The following is an 18,721-nucleotide window of genomic DNA, read 5'->3' on the forward strand; positions in this document are numbered from 1 at the left end:
TTGTAATACACTCATCTAAAACATATTAAAATCAGTAGAGAATTATTTCATTTCTATCTATCTATCTATCTATCTATCTATCTATCTATCTATCTATCTATCTATCTATCTATCTATCTATCTATCTATCTATCTATCTATCTTCTGTCTGTACATCCATCCATCCCTCCATCATACGTCTGTACGTCCATCCATCCATCCATCATGATCCGTCCATCCATCTATCTATCCATCTATCTATCTATCTATCTATCTATCTATCTATCTATCTATCTATCTATCTATCTATCTATCTATCTATCTATCTATCTATCTATCTATCTATCTATCTATCTATCTATCTATCTATCTATCCGTCTGTCCGTCCATCCATCCATCCATCCATCCATCCATTCATCCATCCATCTATCTGTCTGTCTATCATCCGTCCATCTATCTATCGTCCGTTCATCCGTGCTCTTTGTCTTTCTGTGCACGTTTGTTTATCTTGGGTGGATCACAAACAGATCTCAAAATTGACTTACGTAATAACAAACTACAAAAAAATATAGGCCTGTAATAGTTCACTTTTTTGGGGTTCATATCTCTAATGAGAGAACGTCCTTTTGTTTCTAAGAAAATCGCTAACATGATGCGTTTAGAAATTCCACACACAATCTCCATCACAGGTAGCAACTTTAACATCAATACCTATTAAGAATACGAGAAAGAAAAATACCAAGCATCTCGCGCAATGAAGTTTTGGTGTATTTAACGATTGCGCACACACGGTCCATAGTGGAGAGAATTGTGAATGGGGGGAGTATTTTGGGTGTACAGTCATAAGTCGGACTCCGAGGAGCCAGGAAGTAACTGTGAGCCATGCAGCTCATGAGACGGATAAAGTAGCGCGAGCGAGCGTCTGTTGTCATCAGTCGGGGATCACACGCGCGAGAGTGAGGAAGAACAACACGCCAACTGCAAATTACAGCCCTATCTAGTCCAGCACAACTCACGGACCCCACAAGAGGCGAAATCCGAAGGAGGTTTGACACTTTAAAGAATACAAAGCTCACTACAACATACTCCATCATTAGAAGAAGAGAAAAAGACGGAAGGAAATAAGAGCGGGACTTGCGTGTTTCAAGACAACGATTCACACTCTCTTTGCAAGTTTAGACAAATACAATTATCACAATTGATCAAATCGCGTTCGAGATGCCTCGGGTGGTCCCGGATCAGAGGAGCAAGTTCGAGAACGAGGAGTTCTTCAGGAAACTCAGTCGCGAGTGCGAGGTGAGCTCGAATCATCCGAGAGACATTTGATAAAGTGGCGGAAACAAAGTTGCACCTCTCGCGTGACATGAAAACAAGCGTGTCATCGCCTCCTTCTTCAACAGCCTCTGTAGTGACCGCTAATGCTTATTGCTGAGAAAAGTTTTCAACCCTCCATTCACGGCAGTTACAGAATTACTTTGCATGCATGTATCAACAAAAATATAGATGCAGCATAGACTTAAAAGACGCACCTTTGCATCTCACCTTTTAACTCTAGTAGGCCTACATTAATGAAAGTTTGTCTTATTTTTATCCGAATTTAAAACAAAAGCCTACCAGACAATCTGCATTTCAAACGAGCGCATTTTCAACTGATTTTTCCTATAGCTTGCACATGTTCATTATTCGACTTTAATCTCAAAAAATTAAATCACCTCGGGCCACATACGAACAGTTTTTAAAGAAATCAAAGTGGGATAAAAAGTCAAAACCTGTAAGAATAAGTTCATTACATTCAACTGGCCACTTAAGAAAACAATGCAATTTAAACAAAACGTAATAAAAGTGAGCATAAAGGACGGAACATAACGATGTTGTTATCATAAAGAACATATTTTAACAGTGTGCTCTAATGAAGCTCTTTAATAACAAGACACTTGTGATTCTTTAATCCCTGTTACAGATTAAATACACCGGTTTCCGCGACCGGCCGCATGAAGAGAGGCAGGCGCGCTTCCAGAACGCGTGCCGTGACGGCCGCTCAGAGATCGTGAGTACAGTACACGCACCTCACAGTACCGGTCAGTGACTGCTGACCCCCCATCAGTGCTGGCAACACAATAACGTGATTAGACATCCGGAACTGTCACGCCGTCACCAACAACTATGTTCAAATAGCCTACTTCCTTATATGTTATGAGCGCCAAAAACACTGCAGAGAACATTTATGATCCATAGCCTATCGTGTTATAGCCTACTGACTTGTTGATATTTAATTCGCTGTATCATTAGGAGTACAAATAATTAATCAATCATTAAACATAAAGTGCCCCTCGGATTCTTTTAATTATCATCAGAAACGCATCTCTCGGGTGGAGATGAACTCGGACGTGTCTAATTTACAGTCTCTTTAAAAATACCATGGGACTGCATGTTATCATAGATTATCCCGTATGTTGTATTTTTTTTTCCACCTGTTTAAAAAATACTCTAAATCAGATTTGCATTAGGTTCACTTTGTGTCGTACCCTTTTTCTTGGACTGGTTTGCTATCTTGGGGAGGCTTGTTTATCTCTTTGTTTGTATCTCATGTCTTCAGGGCTGTTTCGAGATACATTTTGCTACCCAAAATATTTCTAAGAACAGATGGGACAACTGTTACGTTAATTCAGATTATATTCATTCTGTTCATAATAACATTACAGACTAGATAGATCAAATAGTTTCCACTATTTCTGTTTTATGTCACGTTTTTATTTAATTCTATTTTTCTGGCAGAATTTCATCATATTTACAGGCCTTACAGCTGATGATAATCGTTTACTGACCAGTAACTTAATGGAGAACATAACTAGAGGATTTCTAATATAAAATGCTAATTAAAAATGATTTTGTTTTGTTTGTATAATTCCTACATGATTTTTTGATGCAATGTTCTGTCATCATGCTGTCATTGCTAATTCAGTTTTGCTGTGATGTGACTGTGTGCACTTAAGTTCTTTAATCAGAAAAATGTGGACACGTTTGGCCTTATTTGCCTGTCTGTTACAAACCTTCAGAGAGTCATTTTCGTCATGTCATTATGCCTTTTGTATGCCCATTGCTATGATGCTGAATATTAATAGAATTAACAATAATACTGTCTATGTATGTTTGAGCATATACATGAAAGAATCAGATGATTAATTTTAATATGCATTTGTACATATATAATTAAAATGCAACAGAATTCTGCAAGCCCCCCTTTCCCCCACCATTTTTTTTTATTTGTTGCTCATACTCCTTGAGAACGTTATTGAATTATTGTTCCATAATTCAAAATCTTTACAGCAGTCCTACTGCTATTAATGTAAGAGAGGGTCTGCATTTAAAACAATTATTGATTTTGTACTCCTCTCTGTCTCTGTTATCTCTCTGTCACTCATTCACTCCTGCGTTCTGTCTGGTGAAGCCCAGTTTGCCAGCAATGAGCGTTGGTAAAATAGAATCAGATGTGTGTAACTCAATACCTGAAATAGAGAAAATGATGACTTGCTTTTTCTCTCCTTGCCTTTGTGCACCATCCAACTCCCCCCAATCCCATCCACCCTTCTTTTTCTAATGATTTGAGCGCTGGCCTTGGCTCAAGGCATTCTTGTCTTCTCTCTGATGTGAAAACAGAAATGATGGGTTGCATAATTTATGCTTGGGCCTGGCTTTCTTATCCTGTTTGTATTGATTTCCCTCTAAAAGGCTTTTGTGGCGACCGGCACCAACCTCTCGCTGCAGTTCTTCCCAGCCAACCTTCATGGGGATCAGCGGCAGGCGCCCACCCGAGAATATGTGGACTTCGAGCGGGAGACGGGAAAGGTAGTCTTAACACTCTCTCCTAATTTATTTCCAATTATTCTGCCCCTCATTTAAGCTTTCAATTGCTCCCTTTATTTCCCTTTTTTAAATCAGGTAATAAACATATAAACCCACTTTCATACAAATGTATGATAATAGTAACATGCAAGACTTCCATAAAAAACTTTTAGTCAGTTTCTAAAGTCACCTGCATAATTTTACGAAATCTGAGCAATGAAATGAAAAGTCATTTCTTTTTCTCTGTAGTCTTTTCTTTTCTTTATGCACTGTAGAGGAAGTGTGTCGCTTTCTCAAACCAGACATATTCATGGTTTAGATGGGCAAAAGCCTTGATTTTCCATAATGATATGTTTCTCTCTCACACATCTCAAGGAAAAATGAACCCTTGAAATATTACACTGCAGACAGCAAGAAAAACAGTCTCTCTTGAATGAAACATGGCACAGGTTTGCATTTTTTTTAACTTCCAGTTTTATTTCTGTAGCAGTATTATTTCAGACACGCTCATTGGTTTTACATTTTTGAATGGGTCTTTCAACAACTCCCGCTTGTTTCGGTAGATTTAAGGAATGCATAGCCTCCCTAAACCCATAAGAATGTAAAATAAAACCATACTGCACTGCACCGTCTTCGTTTCATTTCAGAACCACTATTAAACTACATATTTATTTCTGTTATTCTAGTCAAAGCTGTCCAACTTCTCCCCATGTCAGCTTTGTAAGGTCACTTTTAAAAAGCGTCTTTTCATTCGGAACATTTTGTCTGAAATTCTTTGATTGCACAAAACTGATGTTAAAAGAACTGTGAAAATTCTGTCTTTCATCTTGGTCTAAACCTATATGACTTGCGTTCTTCTGTGAAACGCATAAGATATTTTGAAATATGTCAATGCAATAAGTGTCAATGGGGGTCAAACACAAATTTTTTCTTTGGGTGAGCTACATTTGAGCTCATTTAATCATTTTCAACATATAGTACACACTTAAAGTGATTGCAAAGGTGATCAATTTTTTTTCTTAGTGTGAAGAACATTTAATCTTAATCATCTAAAGAAACTTTTTCCACTATAAAGAACCTTTTGTGAAGTGGAAAGCTTCCATTGGTGTTAAAGGTTCTTCAAGGAACCAAACATGTCTTTAATCAGGTTCTGAGGTACATTATTTTCTTGTTGTATCTCTTGTGATACTTTACAGTGTAAAGAAAGGGAAATACGTAATTGGCACCGTCAGGCACACTGTCAGCCGCGATTGTCAGCCGCAGATCCAGTGATCACTTTCTTAGTGTGTCTGTCACAACTACCAAATGTGATTCAGTTCTAATTCAAGCCTTCTAACGCTTTAAAGACTCTGGTCCCGAGATGTTTACAGTGCATAAAGGCTGATTAGGAAATATTCCGCAGGCATAACATCTTTATAGATGGTCGCACAAGACCAATTAAAGGAAACGCTCAGGCCGGATTAAATAGCATTTTGCCATAGGTTCTTTTAAGGCCACCCCTGAGGCCTTTCCCTTCAAGCCTTTGTGTAAAAGAAAGTTAGTGTGAGGCATTAGACGAGGCACTTACTGGCTTTGTTTGTGTTTTTACCACAAGCCTCTCGCAAAGCTGCTGGTGTTGTGGACAAGCAAGCCTCTCTTCACGGACAATGCCTCACTGAGATGCACTCATTAAAAATGCATCCCAGAGAAATCAATGAACCTTTTGGCCCTGAGGCTGACGGACTAATCTTTGGCTGTTAATTATTTAAAAAGGCGTGAAGGGTGTGTGCGTTGATCCCCGTGCTGACGGGCGGCCGAGCATGCGTGTTTCTGAGCCCGGGCTCACTGGTAATCCTATCCACCTGTCTGTCACCTCTGCCAGAACTCAGATCCATGCAGCTTTAATGAGCCTCGCACCGTCTGCCTTCAAAATACAGCCCACGCTGTGCATACCCATACACTTTCGACTCGCACACTCATAACACTGCACGGGGTGATGTTGAACTGTTGCGACTACTTGTTTTGCCCTTTTTACATCCTTTTGAAAGCAACTTCTCTGCATTGGCAACATTTACTTACTATGTTTAAGCAAGATGTGTCATTTTAATCCATTGGACATTTTGTTTCTTTAAAGTATTTTGTTGGTACCATGGTACTTTGATTGTATTAGATGACGGTTACCATATTCATAGCCTATAATATCACTTGCGTGGTATGTTGAAAGTCTTTTAAATATTTAGGTAGCATTTTACAATAAGGTCCCATTTGTTAACATTAGTAAATGCTTTAGCTAACACCAACAAACAATTTTCCAGCATTTATTAATCTTTGTTAATGATGAATAAAAATACAATTCTTTATTGTTCATGTTAGCTCAGAGTGCAGTGGAAAGTTTACTTTTAAATGTTGTTGGTTTGTGTAACCGATTGTATTTAGGTTGATTCTTTAATGTTAGATGGTATTTTTGATATATTTTATGTTTGGATAAAATCAATCCATTTAGATGTTACCACATTAGTGAATGTTACTACTTAAAAAAAAGTAATTATTAGTACCATAATGTTATTATTTGCATAGTATTAGTTTATTTTTACATGTACTGTAGTATTCTTAAAAAGAACCCTGGAGTAAGGCGTAAATGCCATTGCACATGCATTTTAGTACCATGATATATTTTGAAGTACCATATTTATTAGCATGTGATTCCACCACCACTATTATTATTATTATTTTAAATTAAATTACTGACCTTTATTTGGTTGCATCATTGTAATCATTTTTAAATGATTGATCAGGTAGTAAGTGTCTTTAAGTTAACACATTTTCACCTATAGTTGTTGAAAAAAGTGTCACTTATATCCTCATTTGTCATTGTTTTAAATAAGATATGTGTCAAGTGCTTAACAAGTGCTCTTGACAGATTTATATCCACATAACACGTTTCAGAGTTGGAGTTTCCTTCTCTTTTGTTTGGAAGGAAATCCTGAATGGACAAACTTATTTGATAAGGTCTGTCCTCCCTTCCTTTTTTCACTCACATGCCCTCTGTTTCCCTTTCATCCTTTAATTCTCTGTCTCTTTTTCTCCTCTTTACTCACACACACTCAAACGGTGAACGTCTGACATGGTGAATTCCCTCTAGAGCAGCGAGTGTCAGACGGGGAGAGTTCATGTGTGCCCCAGCCTCTGCTCCTAATTAAACTGATTGTGAACCTTTTCCACAAACAGATCCCTCTTAAGGGCTGTGGTTTTAATAGACTACGGCTAAAATATTACCCTAGCCGGAAAGCGCTCAGACTTGCAGTTGATCCCAACATGCAAAACCATGTGAGATATGTGCTGCCTGTCATCAGGAATGTGCGATTGCTGTCTGCCTATTGGTTGAAGTGTCCTTACAAGACCGCCGATTGGTTTATTTCTCACGCCGTAAATCAGTCATCAACGTCTCATTTGCTACTCACATTGTGCACGCTGTGTTTTGCTGCCAGACTCCCAAACTGTAAAAGCAATTTAGAGATAAATGTAGAGTTGTAAAGAATATGTGAAACACAGCTAGGCAAGAGCACCTTAATTATATGGCTTCACAAACAGCCATCTGATGATATGCCTGATAAAAAGAAAATAAATCATTATAATAACTTTGAAATATGCTACGAGGCAACATTAAAGTTTATGAACTCTGATACAGAAAGTACGAGATACAGAAAAGCTGCATAAAAAATGCTAATATAGCTGATATGATACCAATATTTAAATTAAATACATTTAAATTTATGCATTTAGCAGACGCTTTTATCCAAAGCAACTTAAAGATCATTCAGGCTATCAATTTTTTACCTGTCATGTGTTCCCGGGGAATCAAACCCCCAACTTCGCACTTTAAAGCGCAATGCTCTACCACTTGAGCTACAGGAACACTGATATATATATATATATATATATATATATATATGAAGAGTTCAGATGCAAAAGTCTCTAAATGCCATTTGAAATTTGCATCTAAAATTAGGATTTTCATCAAGCTCCTATGCTTAGGTTGAGTCATTTTACTTTAATGGCAATGTGCAGGTCCTTTGCCAGACTATTAAAGTGAAATAACTGAACATAAATATAGGAGCCTGATAAAAATCCCAATTTTAGATGAAAATTTCAGATGGCATTTAGAGGCTTTTGCATCTGAACTCTTCATATATATACACACAATATTTATTGTGCTTCTCTAATTTTATTTTATTTTTTTCATATAGTTTGATCCTTATGGTGTTAACATTATCATGTTAATGTTTTTCTCCCCGATGAACTCAAACGTGATGACAGACTCAATGTGTTCCACCTCTCACCAGAGACCGGGTTTTCCATAATGTTCTCCCTGACATTTACATTTACATTTACAACCCTGTCCCAGCCAGAGTTCCTCAGAAGTTCCAAAGCAAGCGTTCCCTGAGCAACAACCTTGATTTAGGCAGAGTCAGGTATTCCATCAGCCCAAAAGTCTACTGAATAAGTACTTTACTGACTATATGACAAGGTAAAAATTGGATGCACGTACTTTTTGATCTCCACTTTTGTATTGTTTTCATATGAGCAACACTCAACATTAGAGTTTAATCTAGTAGATTTTGGCTCTCTGTAAATTATATTGTTTTTGTGCATATTTCCTACACTACTATTACTAGAGCAAGAAACTCCCTCCCTCCCTTTCATGCAGCTTCTGTCTCCACCACTTAAACTCAATCTTGTTGAAATGTGATCTCCTCTGAGATGGAGGCTTCAGCTGTAAGGCTTTAAGGAGATCTGATGCTTGGCACTGTTTCCTCCTCTCCTCCTTTTTTCCTCTATTCATTCGTAGACCTCATGTGTGGTTTTGGCTTTTTTTTTTAATGCAAAGCAGAAATTGGGTCCGTCTGCTCGGGCTATGCCAAGAGGCTTTGGTTTGTCATTAGACTTCGGAAGGGAGAGCAGAGTTGTAAATTGATTGGCCAAGAGGCTCTAACAGCAGCCAGCTTTTGCTCGAGACCCTCCACAGAGCACTAGGTGGTGGGCTATCAGAACTCTGAACTACACAGGGTGACAGACTGTCACGCTCACATTTTAATACATCTTGGTACTGTGGTAATTTGGTACTGTAACATTTTTCGATGTCATGGACCCCAAATTTGATCTTCAAAAGTACAAATGTTCATTTATAAATATTTATACTATAAAGACAACATGTTATTTGACAAATTAAATAATTGGCTTTATATTGCTACTGTACTGAGTACAAAGCAAAATCATTAAAATAAATAATAATCAAATATGGTGCTTTTCACAATAAATGTGATTTCATAACAGTTTTAAGTTTAAAAGCTCACCAAGAACAATAATTATAAACATAACTATAGCAACAATAGGTTGCTATATATATAACAGCCTATTCGTATATATTTTACGAGGTGGCTAATTCATATGAATTTGTACGACCTCATTCATACAAATTCATATGATTTGTGCTAAATTGTACGTATTTTGCATAATTCGTATGAATTTGTTAGAATGACCTAACCCTAACCCCGCCCCTAAATCTACCCGTCACTGGGGACTAGACAAATCATACAATTTTGTACATATTTTTGTACGTAATTTTGTACGATTTGTCTAGTCCCCATTGACGGGTAGGTTTAGGGGCGGGGTTAGGTGTAGGTCATTGAATTCGTGAGGTTGTACGAATTAGCCACCTCGTAAAATACGTACGAATTGGTCGTGAGATAGCGCTGGCAAGCCAATGGACAATATGCAAAACAATTACTCAATTAATCAATTACTTAATGAGATCTGACTCTGAAGGAATCTGTGATTGTATGCTTGTGAGTTTTTGAAAAGCACAAGGAAAGAATAGTGTTTCTGTATTCGACATATTTATGTGATAAAAATGCAACAGTACGTGTGTGTCTCTGATTCGGTGCCAGTGTGAAGGCCCCTGTGTCGGAGCCACACTGGGGTGTGGTGTTTTTCTCTCACAGACGCCATAAATCATCAGCATGTCTGTGTGTAAGAATGTTCGCTCGGGGGCAGATAGCACAGGGAAGAATCGGACTAAAAGACTCCATTATGAAAGGGGCTGCAGTCTGAGGTCTCACCACAGGAATTGGTGTTTTAATAGTTTTGCGTTTCCAAAACTATTAAGCAAGTTTTCCACATTCGATACATGCGCGCGTGTGTGTGTGTGTGTGTATCGAAATGCCGACTCTGACTCACACTCACAGTGTGGGTGTAAGCTTCATTCTGCACCCCTATTTGTATTATTGTGTGTGTTTGTGTAGGTTTGGTGACTATCCATTTATCTGCATATGCGTTTGTCTGTTTCTCATACATTTTCGTATGTGTGTGCATGCTACGCTTAGCAAGCACATCTACATTTTCATGACTAGTCATGTACCACGGAACATGCTGTGGAGCTGCATGGCGCCAGTTTGACAGTTAACTTCAAGACAGAACACATGGAGGGAAATGCTCATGGAGCCACGCTCAGCTGCCGACGCTCAGTGAAGGAAATCAAATGAGGAGCAGACGAAGGTCCCTCATCTTCCTCTCTCCTTCTGCCTTCAGCTGAAGTGGAGCGTTGCTCATTATTCTCTAGTTTTCCAATCTTAAATCAGTATTGTGTGTGTCCGATTCACAAACAGATTTTTGAAACAGATAGTTCTGATTCTAAATTCTGGATGAACCTCCTTTTAAAATAACAATTAACACAAATGTGACCTCACATTCTATATTAATGTGGCACGTTACTATAGCTTTACAAAAAATATATTTTATTCCAGTTATTAATATTTATAAAGTTTATTTAACTTTTGTACACTGGTGCTTTTTTATCAAAATGCTTTTGCCGCTGATCTAGCACACAGACTTTTATGGCGTCTTGCTTTATTTGAACCACTTCTTTGTAATGATACACTTGGACTGATTCTCAAAGCTTTTGTTAATGAGATGGGCGACACGTTGGAACCATAAACAACACCACATCTAAACAGTTTTCATTTAGACTACGAATGTAAATATAAAGATGGATATTTCTGAGCGATGACCCGGATGAATCAGTGAATCAAGTGATTTCTTTGAAATGAATAAATTCACTAGAAAGAGAACTTCTCAAATCAATGATTCAGTGTAGACCATTTCATCTATTTCCTTGTTCATTTCCAGTTCGAAGCTTTTCAGAACTGTGTTAGGAATTAGCCTGCTAGTTAAACGTTGGTTAATCATAACAAGGCTTTTGTGAACTTTGCTCCAAGTTTGAGTTTGTAGCGACATGCAGAATGATAAACTAAAAATGCGGAGGGCTGTGGTAGAGGCTCATGTTTCCTGCGATCTCAAACGGAAGCCGGTCTGTTCACCGATTGCTTGTCAGTGACATCATCAAAGCATATGTGATAATTGATTCCTGCTGCTGCCATCTCACGTACCTCTGATCTGATCTCAGTTTGTTTGAAGTTGGAGGGAAAAATGGCCTCTTTGTGTTTAGCCATGCCACATTCTCTTAAGCAAGATCTTTATGCAAAGCCAATAGTGTAACTCTGAACAGATTGAGAGGAGATGCAGAGAGGGATGTAGTCAGAGGGTGAATGCTTTGTCCATCATATTCTAGCCTTGCCCCATAGGGATTCAATTATAGTGCCCAGCTCGGATTTCTCAGGCCTGTCTCGCAGCCTTCCAGTCACACCCTTCTGATCAATAAACTCTGCAACAAGACTGCACATCATCCTCACGTTGTTCTTTCTGTGCCCATTCAGTATGTCCAGGTTCTCTTTTGCTCACGTATCACACTCACTTTGTTTTTTCAAGATGTCTCGTTCTGCACACGCTCATTGTAGTTTCTCAGCAAGAGCTGCAAAAACTTTAAATAACATTTTAAATGTTCAACCAAAAACACAGGACTATTTAACTCTTAGTTCTAGTCCTAGAGAATTAAATGTAGTTTGCACCATATTTGTGTGCATCTTAATTTTTTATATTTTGAAACTGAAGGGTTTCTGATGAATTGATTGCTACACACTGTATATGTGTCTGCATAAAATCTACATCCAGAGTTCTGTCTCAGCTGTAAGGGAAACAGGTCAATTTAGCTCAAAGGGAATCATTTAAGATTTTAAAGGGAATTTGAACAGAATCACTGTTTCACGGCTGTTCACGGAGACGCGCCTGCGGTTCAGTGAACGAGCCGTTTAACATCAAATCTGCGCTGGATACTAATATCCAAACTATAGTGAAAACACTATCAATTAGCACAGTAACAAGATCGGCAGTTTAAGACATTAACTTGTAAGCACAAAACACAAGATACTTCTCTTTTCAATATGAATAAGGCTTTATTAGATAAATCTAAGACATATAAACTAATCTAACATAAACGCACGCACACACACATTCACACAAGTTGCAGGAAGGTCAAAAGTTAGGGAAAGATGAGTTTAAGAGAATGGAAATATGGAATCCCAAGTTAACAGCAATACCTTAAATTGCATAAACATGAACAACCATCAATCACGTAATTAGCGCTCGCATTGAGTTCCTCAATGAGGTTAAAATTATATTAGATACACCAGTAAAGGTCACAGTCTGGAGGTAAAGTTACTTGCATCTCCTGTGAAGAAGGAGCCTCGGTGAAAGGGCTATCCCGAGGTCGTTGATTGGCTGGAAGTTCAGTCTCTGAAGTGACGTCTTGGGAAGCCCGTGGTTGTTGGGCGTTGGCTGAAAGTGCAGAGTCGTGTTCGCTGGTTGAAGTTGAATGGACGTTACAAAACTTAACTCAGAACACGAAACTCTCAAACGGAAAAGAAAAGAAATAAAGTTTGACGAGACTAGGTTGTGTTCCTTCTCATAGTAGCAGCAGGCAGGCACGCTGGAACCGCGCTCAAAGAACCATGATGACTAACCACATGGCTAGATGCTACAAGCTAAAGCTAGGTAGCAGAGCTAAAAGCTAAGAGCAGGCATGACTGATAACACAAGCAATGCTAGACTAAAAGCCGGCATGGCTAATAGCAGCAGGCAGACTAGAACTAAAAGCAGACTAAAAGCCGACATGGCTAATAGCAGCAGGCAGACTAGAACTAAAAGCAGACTAAGAGCCGACATGGCTAATAGCAGCAGGCAGACTAGAACTAAAAGCGAAATTACATCGTGTCCAAAGTATTTAAAACTTCCTGTTGGCCACCCCTCAAATGTTGCCTTGACCAATCAGATATGTTCTTGGGGTGGGTATCATAAATCATTTGTTTATCTTACCAAGCATGTGGTTCTTGCCTCACAGGGTCTAATTTTGGACATGATTCCTATAACATGATTATGATATATTTTACAAATAAATGATTGTCAGGACAATATCAAGCAAGAAAATGCGATTATTTGAATACTAGACATGACTAGGTATCCTATAGTTATCAAAAGACATACACAATAAGTGATTATACATGATAGTCAAATGTGTGGGTTACACGTAAATGAATATGGAGTTAAGCAATGGAATGATTCATTCATAAGTCTTTTTTGAGTTCATTCTGGTCCATATATAATGTATAAAAAGGGTTTCTTTGCCATTCTCTGGCAAAGGACTTTTCTGTGAAGACAAAGGTTTAAAGCCCTTCCCCCTTAGGAATTTCAGTCTGGTTTCACTGGCTGGGGGGGGAAGTCAATGCAAGTATTTAACTTGATCTCCTGGGTTTACATGTGATGTCCAGCGTTGCATTCCAATCACGAACAATAAATTTGACAATCTCTTCTTTGAATTAAAATTGTCAATAATTGTTCTATTGGTGTTAATGTTGAAAGCTGTTGTGTGAACAAGTTGGTTGGTTGGTTATCTTGTTTGGTTCCTGTGGCACTAGAACTGATTTATGACTTCCTGAGGAATTCAGCTCATGTTTCAATGCACACAGCTCTGATAGACTCTTTGATTTGTCTGATTTGACTCATTTCTGCTACATATATCCCCCTTTCGATCGGCGAGGTGTTTAGGTGAAGACATCGTCGATCGCTGGAGAAACAAAGGCAGAAGAAGCAGACAAACACAGCAAACAGCAAGACAACACCTCCATGACAGTTACTGTACTGGTGCAGGCATCAGGTTATTTAGGTACACGTGGTTAAGTTCAATTAGTCAATGTAGTTTAGCACATTGAGGATAGTTTAGATGGTCTTGGAAATTGTTTTTATTTTGATTCATCAATCAAATTTGTGGTTAACTTTGTTTGGTTCTTCTAGGTTGTCTTACTTTACATGTTTACCATTAGTTTTCTAGTAATTTCATTTTCAATTCAATGAATTGACCTATCATGCATGGAGCTCTCTGGCTTCCATTCAGTTTAGAGTGGCTGGCGGATATTAGGTGTTGCGAGTCAATCCTAATATCAGACCTTCAACCCTCGCAGGGTGTCTAGGCATTTCACCTACTCAGGAAAGAGGGGAAGGAGAAGGATAGGTAAAAGAAGAACAAAACAAAACAAGGCTGCTGTGGGTTTTCCTAGCATGTGTTACAACTACTATTGAGCTAGGATGTCAGGTGCAGCTAGTGTGTCGTGAACCTTAACTTAGTGTCAGGTGTTCTACCTATTGTGAGGATGGCTGCACGTTTCTTCATGGTGGGTATGTGTAACTTTGTTACGCTAAAAGTTGGATATTCTACCTGTGGGAAGAATATGTTTGTTGACTGTGTTATCAGTAGATGTGTTTACCTCTGGGTGTAGGTAATGTTGTGTATTACTGGTGTAGTGCATGTGTGGTCAGATCTGTTCAAGTCTGTGTTGTCTCCCCCTTTTTCTAGCATGTCACTGAAGACTGGCTCTCTGCATCTTTGGCTTGGATGAGGGCGTGTCCATGGTCTAATGAGGGGTCAGTCCAGCAAGGCAGGAAGTTCTTTAGCACGCCGTCGGAGGCAGTTTGGCATGGCTGTGTGAAGCTGAGTTGCAAAACTTGTCTCCTATGTTGCATTCTTCTTGTGATGCCTTCTGGCTGTAGCAGACTTTCTGACCTTCTGTGCTCTGGTGGTTGCTGTTGCACAGACAGGGAATGTGGTACTTGGAGTTGGAGTTCATTTGACAGTTTGTTAGTGACTGAGGTGATGTCCTTTAGTACCTCAGATTTTTCATCAACAGTTGGCCGTGAAAGACTTGTTCATTCTGGGTTGTTGTTGAACAGGTGCTTGTCATCTCTGATGCGGTGCACCAGGTGATCACCGGCCTTCCGTTCTGTCGCTGGTCACAGCGAGCATGACTCAACTTTGTGGTCACCTGCATGTAAATTGTCTTGAAGGAACTCTCTTAGTTGTTCCATGACTTGTTCCGTGTCTTCTAATGGTAAGCGGTTATGTTCTTGTGAGTACTCAGCACTGTGCATGTCTGAGTGGTGCTGAGGTGGGTTTTGTTGTCGCTTACCCACACGAGTTGCTCTTGGATGAGTCAGGTGATTACCTTTGGATATCTGGTTAGGTTTCCAGATGTTATCCTTTTGGTTTCTTGAGAAGCGTGGCTGGTCCCATGGATTTTTCCAGCAGTTGGGCTGAAAGCGGTCGTGGATATGGGCGTCACGTTCTCTGTGCTCTTGATGGAAGACTCTGGTGTTGTGATGCCGCTGGGTGTCGTCCAGTGCAAGGCTTGAGTCTTTGTTGACAGAGTTCAAGAGTGTGGATGTTTTGTTACCTTTCTTTGAGGCCAACTTCTGCTTGTTATAGGCCTTCTGTGTTAGGTCACGCAACTGTTGGATGGTCATGGAGTTCGGACAGGCCATGACACCTAGATGGTGACTTACTCCGGGGTGCAGATTCTTTAGGAAGAGGGTTTTGAAGTTCACATCCTCTTCAAGGTCAGAGTTGTTGTGTGCACCAAAGTAGGATTGTCGGAGTCGGTTGTAGTAAGCTTGTGGAGTCTCTTGACGACCTTGTTTGGTTTCCAAGGCAGTTAACAGTCCATGTTCAGACTCTGGGTCTGTAAACTCTTTAATCAGGACCTCACGAAGTCGCTGGTAGTTTGACTTGGTTTGACTGGGCTGTCGATCTAGAAAGTTTCGTACCTCGGGACTGGACGTGGCTCTAAGGAGGTATAACCAGTCTCTGTCAGTCACATGAGGTCTCACTTCCAGTTGAAATTCGATATCTCGCAGGTAAGCTTGGATGTCGGGGCTCTCTGTGGAGTTCGGGTTGAACCTGCTGATGTTTTTAGACAGCTTGTTGAGGTCTTTGATTGTCATCCCGTGTGCAGCTTCAAGGCCTTGGACGGGAGGTTTTCTTTCGTTGGCAGGAAAGGGTTGTGTGGCGAAGGCAGGTGAGGTTTTGGGTTGTGGCCCTTCGCTCCTTTCGTCACATGCCAGTTCTTGGACGTGGGACTCTGCTCTGCTCAGCAGTGATGAGGCTAAGAGATGTTTCTCTTTTCTTGGCTCTAGTTTGTGCTTGTAAGCATTTTGGAGTTCTTTTCTGACCATGTAGAGCTCATCGTTGGTATCATCTAGTTGTTGGGTCAGATTGTCCATTTCAGTTCTGTACCTTTCAAGGTGGTCTTTCAAAGCACTGATTTCAGAGTTCTTGTTTCTGATGTCTAGCTTGGCTTTCTCTAGTAGCTGTTCGGCATACTGGAGTCTGTTTACCAGGTCTTTCTGAGCAGCCGTTGCATGTTGCTGGTCGAGCTGAGCTGCTGCCAGGGCTGCTTGGAGCTTCATAACTTGTTCTGTTGTATCCTGCTCCCTCTCGCTGGGTGCTTTGAGTTGATCTTGAACTTTCACTTCCAGCTTGTCTATGCGACGTTGAGCACGTGTCAGCTCCTCTTGAAGGTGGGTGATGTGCTTGTCGCTCAGTTTCAGCTGGGTTGTGAAGGCATAGCTTAGTGAGCTTGTGATCTTGACTAGCTCCTCGTGGTTGTTGTTCTGGCTTGAATCTTGTGTCAGGAATCTTCTCAGGATTAGGATTATTATTAAAAATAATAACAGTTCAAATGTCTTTGGAGTGAGGCTGTCTGTTATGCCTCTCAGCCAAACGTTCACATCTTCCCCATGGGAAATGGGGTCTGCAGTCTGCGGCATGTTGGCACGCTGGGGAGAAGAGAGACTGACACAGATCTGTGTGGAGTAAAAGCCTATGTGTGGTGGGACAACTAAGTGTTGTATCAGTGATTGTGAACCACTAGTGAAATGTAGTGATGACTGTGTTGGTCTCAGGGTGTCTAAGTAGACTAGAGATGCGAAGACTTTGTCACTCTAATGAGGAAGAGGAAAAGAGAGACAGAGGTGAAAAACAAATTCAAATGACAAGCAAAATTTCTGTTTTTCAAATGAGGAAAATTATTTTTCCAATTAAATGTTATCAAAAACATAAACAATATTATTATATTTCTTGCTTTGGACAAAAGAATACAATAATAATTCTGATATCTCTTTTCTTAGTCTGACAGGATTGACACCGTACACCTTTCAGTTGGACCTCTCACCAGGGAGTCAGCGAAGGCGACAGTTGCTCAACACGTATCTCTATTAAATTGATCGCAACGTTGGATGAGATGCTAAAACTTGGATTGCGTTTCCAAATGTAGGGAGGTTAGGAAGAACAAATGAGAGGATGATTACAATCAAATTCATAAGGATGATTCGTCGTCTTTGGCACGATTGTGTATTTACTTCACTTAGAATTGATTGATGGTTCTTACATGTCCTACAAATGTAAAAAGAGAAGAGGAAAGTAAAGGAGAGAGAGGACGGAGATGGTAAGTCTCAGTAGCGGTTATCTCAACTACAAGGAGAGCGTTGTGTTAGTTGCTGCACAACTAATCAAACAAAATAAACTTTAAGTGAAAGAGGGTTGTCTTTCTAATTTATTTGAACTCGTAGTGAGGGATAACAATGTCTCCTTTTAGGACTCAGGTTTGTCGTTCCCAGGCTAGGATACACAAAAGAAATGGTAAGAAATAGGAAAATTAAAAAAATTAATAAATGGGCAAAATATGCAAAAATGAAATTAAAAAGAGGAAATCAATAAGTAACACAATAGTGGTTTAAGTGGTATAACCAAAATAGGAAGAGGGGTAAAACGCATTCAAATAAGTAAAGGTCTGAATAGCATATATTCAGATGGGTAATAAATAAATTAGGAAGAATAAGTTTACTTAACTCCAAGTTCAAGGCTTATTCATTCCTAAAATAATTAAGACCCAAAGAGAATACTAGAAATAAAAGATCATATGAAATGATCTGAGAGGGAAATTTTAAATGATTCAAAATAAATTTAATGTTTCAATTAAATTTCAATTGACATTAATAATTGTGAGTCAGTATTTCCCTTTCTAGTAAAATGAAAATAAGTGGTCTAGTGAGAAAACAAGAGCGATAAAAAGAAAGAGACTAACAAGTGTTAGTTAAGATGTTTAAAATGGTTAAATCACGTCAGCGTTGCCCAAACACACACTATTCATCCACTGGATTGTACTGCTAACGGCTAACCTTTGAGGCTAGTGGCTTTAGTAATAGACTTCAATGTAAATGCAATGGTTTCGTTAGCTTAGCGACACCGCGGAGTTTGTGCGCTGCGCATGCACAGTTCAGAGTTGCTCCGGAAGTACGTTAGGCTTCCGGGTCACGGTCGTCACTATGGCAACCAAAACACATTCTAGTGGATTAGTACATGAATCGTTGCATTGTTGCAAATACAGTTAAGCAATGTTACATGAAATTGTCGGCTCATTTCAACACTGTACAAATAACAACACCGCCTTTCAGTTGGTTTTGCGATGTGGCACTTAAACTCTCAGTTTGTATAGAGTTAAATTTATCTTAATTCAAATAGCAGCTTCCTGCTGTAGTTATTATATCAATCTCAGCAATTTGAATCTCCGTGCCAGTTTTTTCTGGACACAAACATAAAAGTTTTCTTTCGCTGTTGGTACACAGTTAAAATTTACTTGAT

General features: G+C 39.3%; 1 protein-coding gene across 10 annotated transcripts in view; it reads left to right on the forward strand.

Annotated features, from left to right (window-relative positions):
* Nucleotides 1–804: 804 nt before the first annotated feature.
* Nucleotides 805–18,721, forward strand: part of LOC113061599 (core-binding factor subunit beta-like) — a 45,767-nt gene continuing 27,850 nt past the window's right edge. For 3 of the 10 annotated variants that reach the window (XR_003278384.1, XM_026230845.1, XM_026230849.1), the window contains exons 1-3: nucleotides 805–1,275; nucleotides 1,940–2,026; nucleotides 3,709–3,825. Coding sequence is in view for 8 of the 10 variants with exons in the window: in XM_026230845.1 (XP_026086630.1) it covers nucleotides 1,198–1,275; nucleotides 1,940–2,026; nucleotides 3,709–3,825 (282 nt within the window). In the remaining 2 variants the exon portion in view is untranslated. The remainder of the gene's footprint in view (nucleotides 1,276–1,939; nucleotides 2,027–3,708; nucleotides 3,826–18,721) is intronic. The other 7 variants (XM_026230844.1, XM_026230847.1, XR_003278385.1 and 4 more) reach the window with 4 other exon arrangements.

Source organism: Carassius auratus, chromosome 43 (genome assembly GCF_003368295.1).
Source record: "Carassius auratus strain Wakin chromosome 43, ASM336829v1, whole genome shotgun sequence".
Taxonomy (NCBI): Eukaryota; Metazoa; Chordata; class Actinopteri; order Cypriniformes; family Cyprinidae; genus Carassius; species Carassius auratus.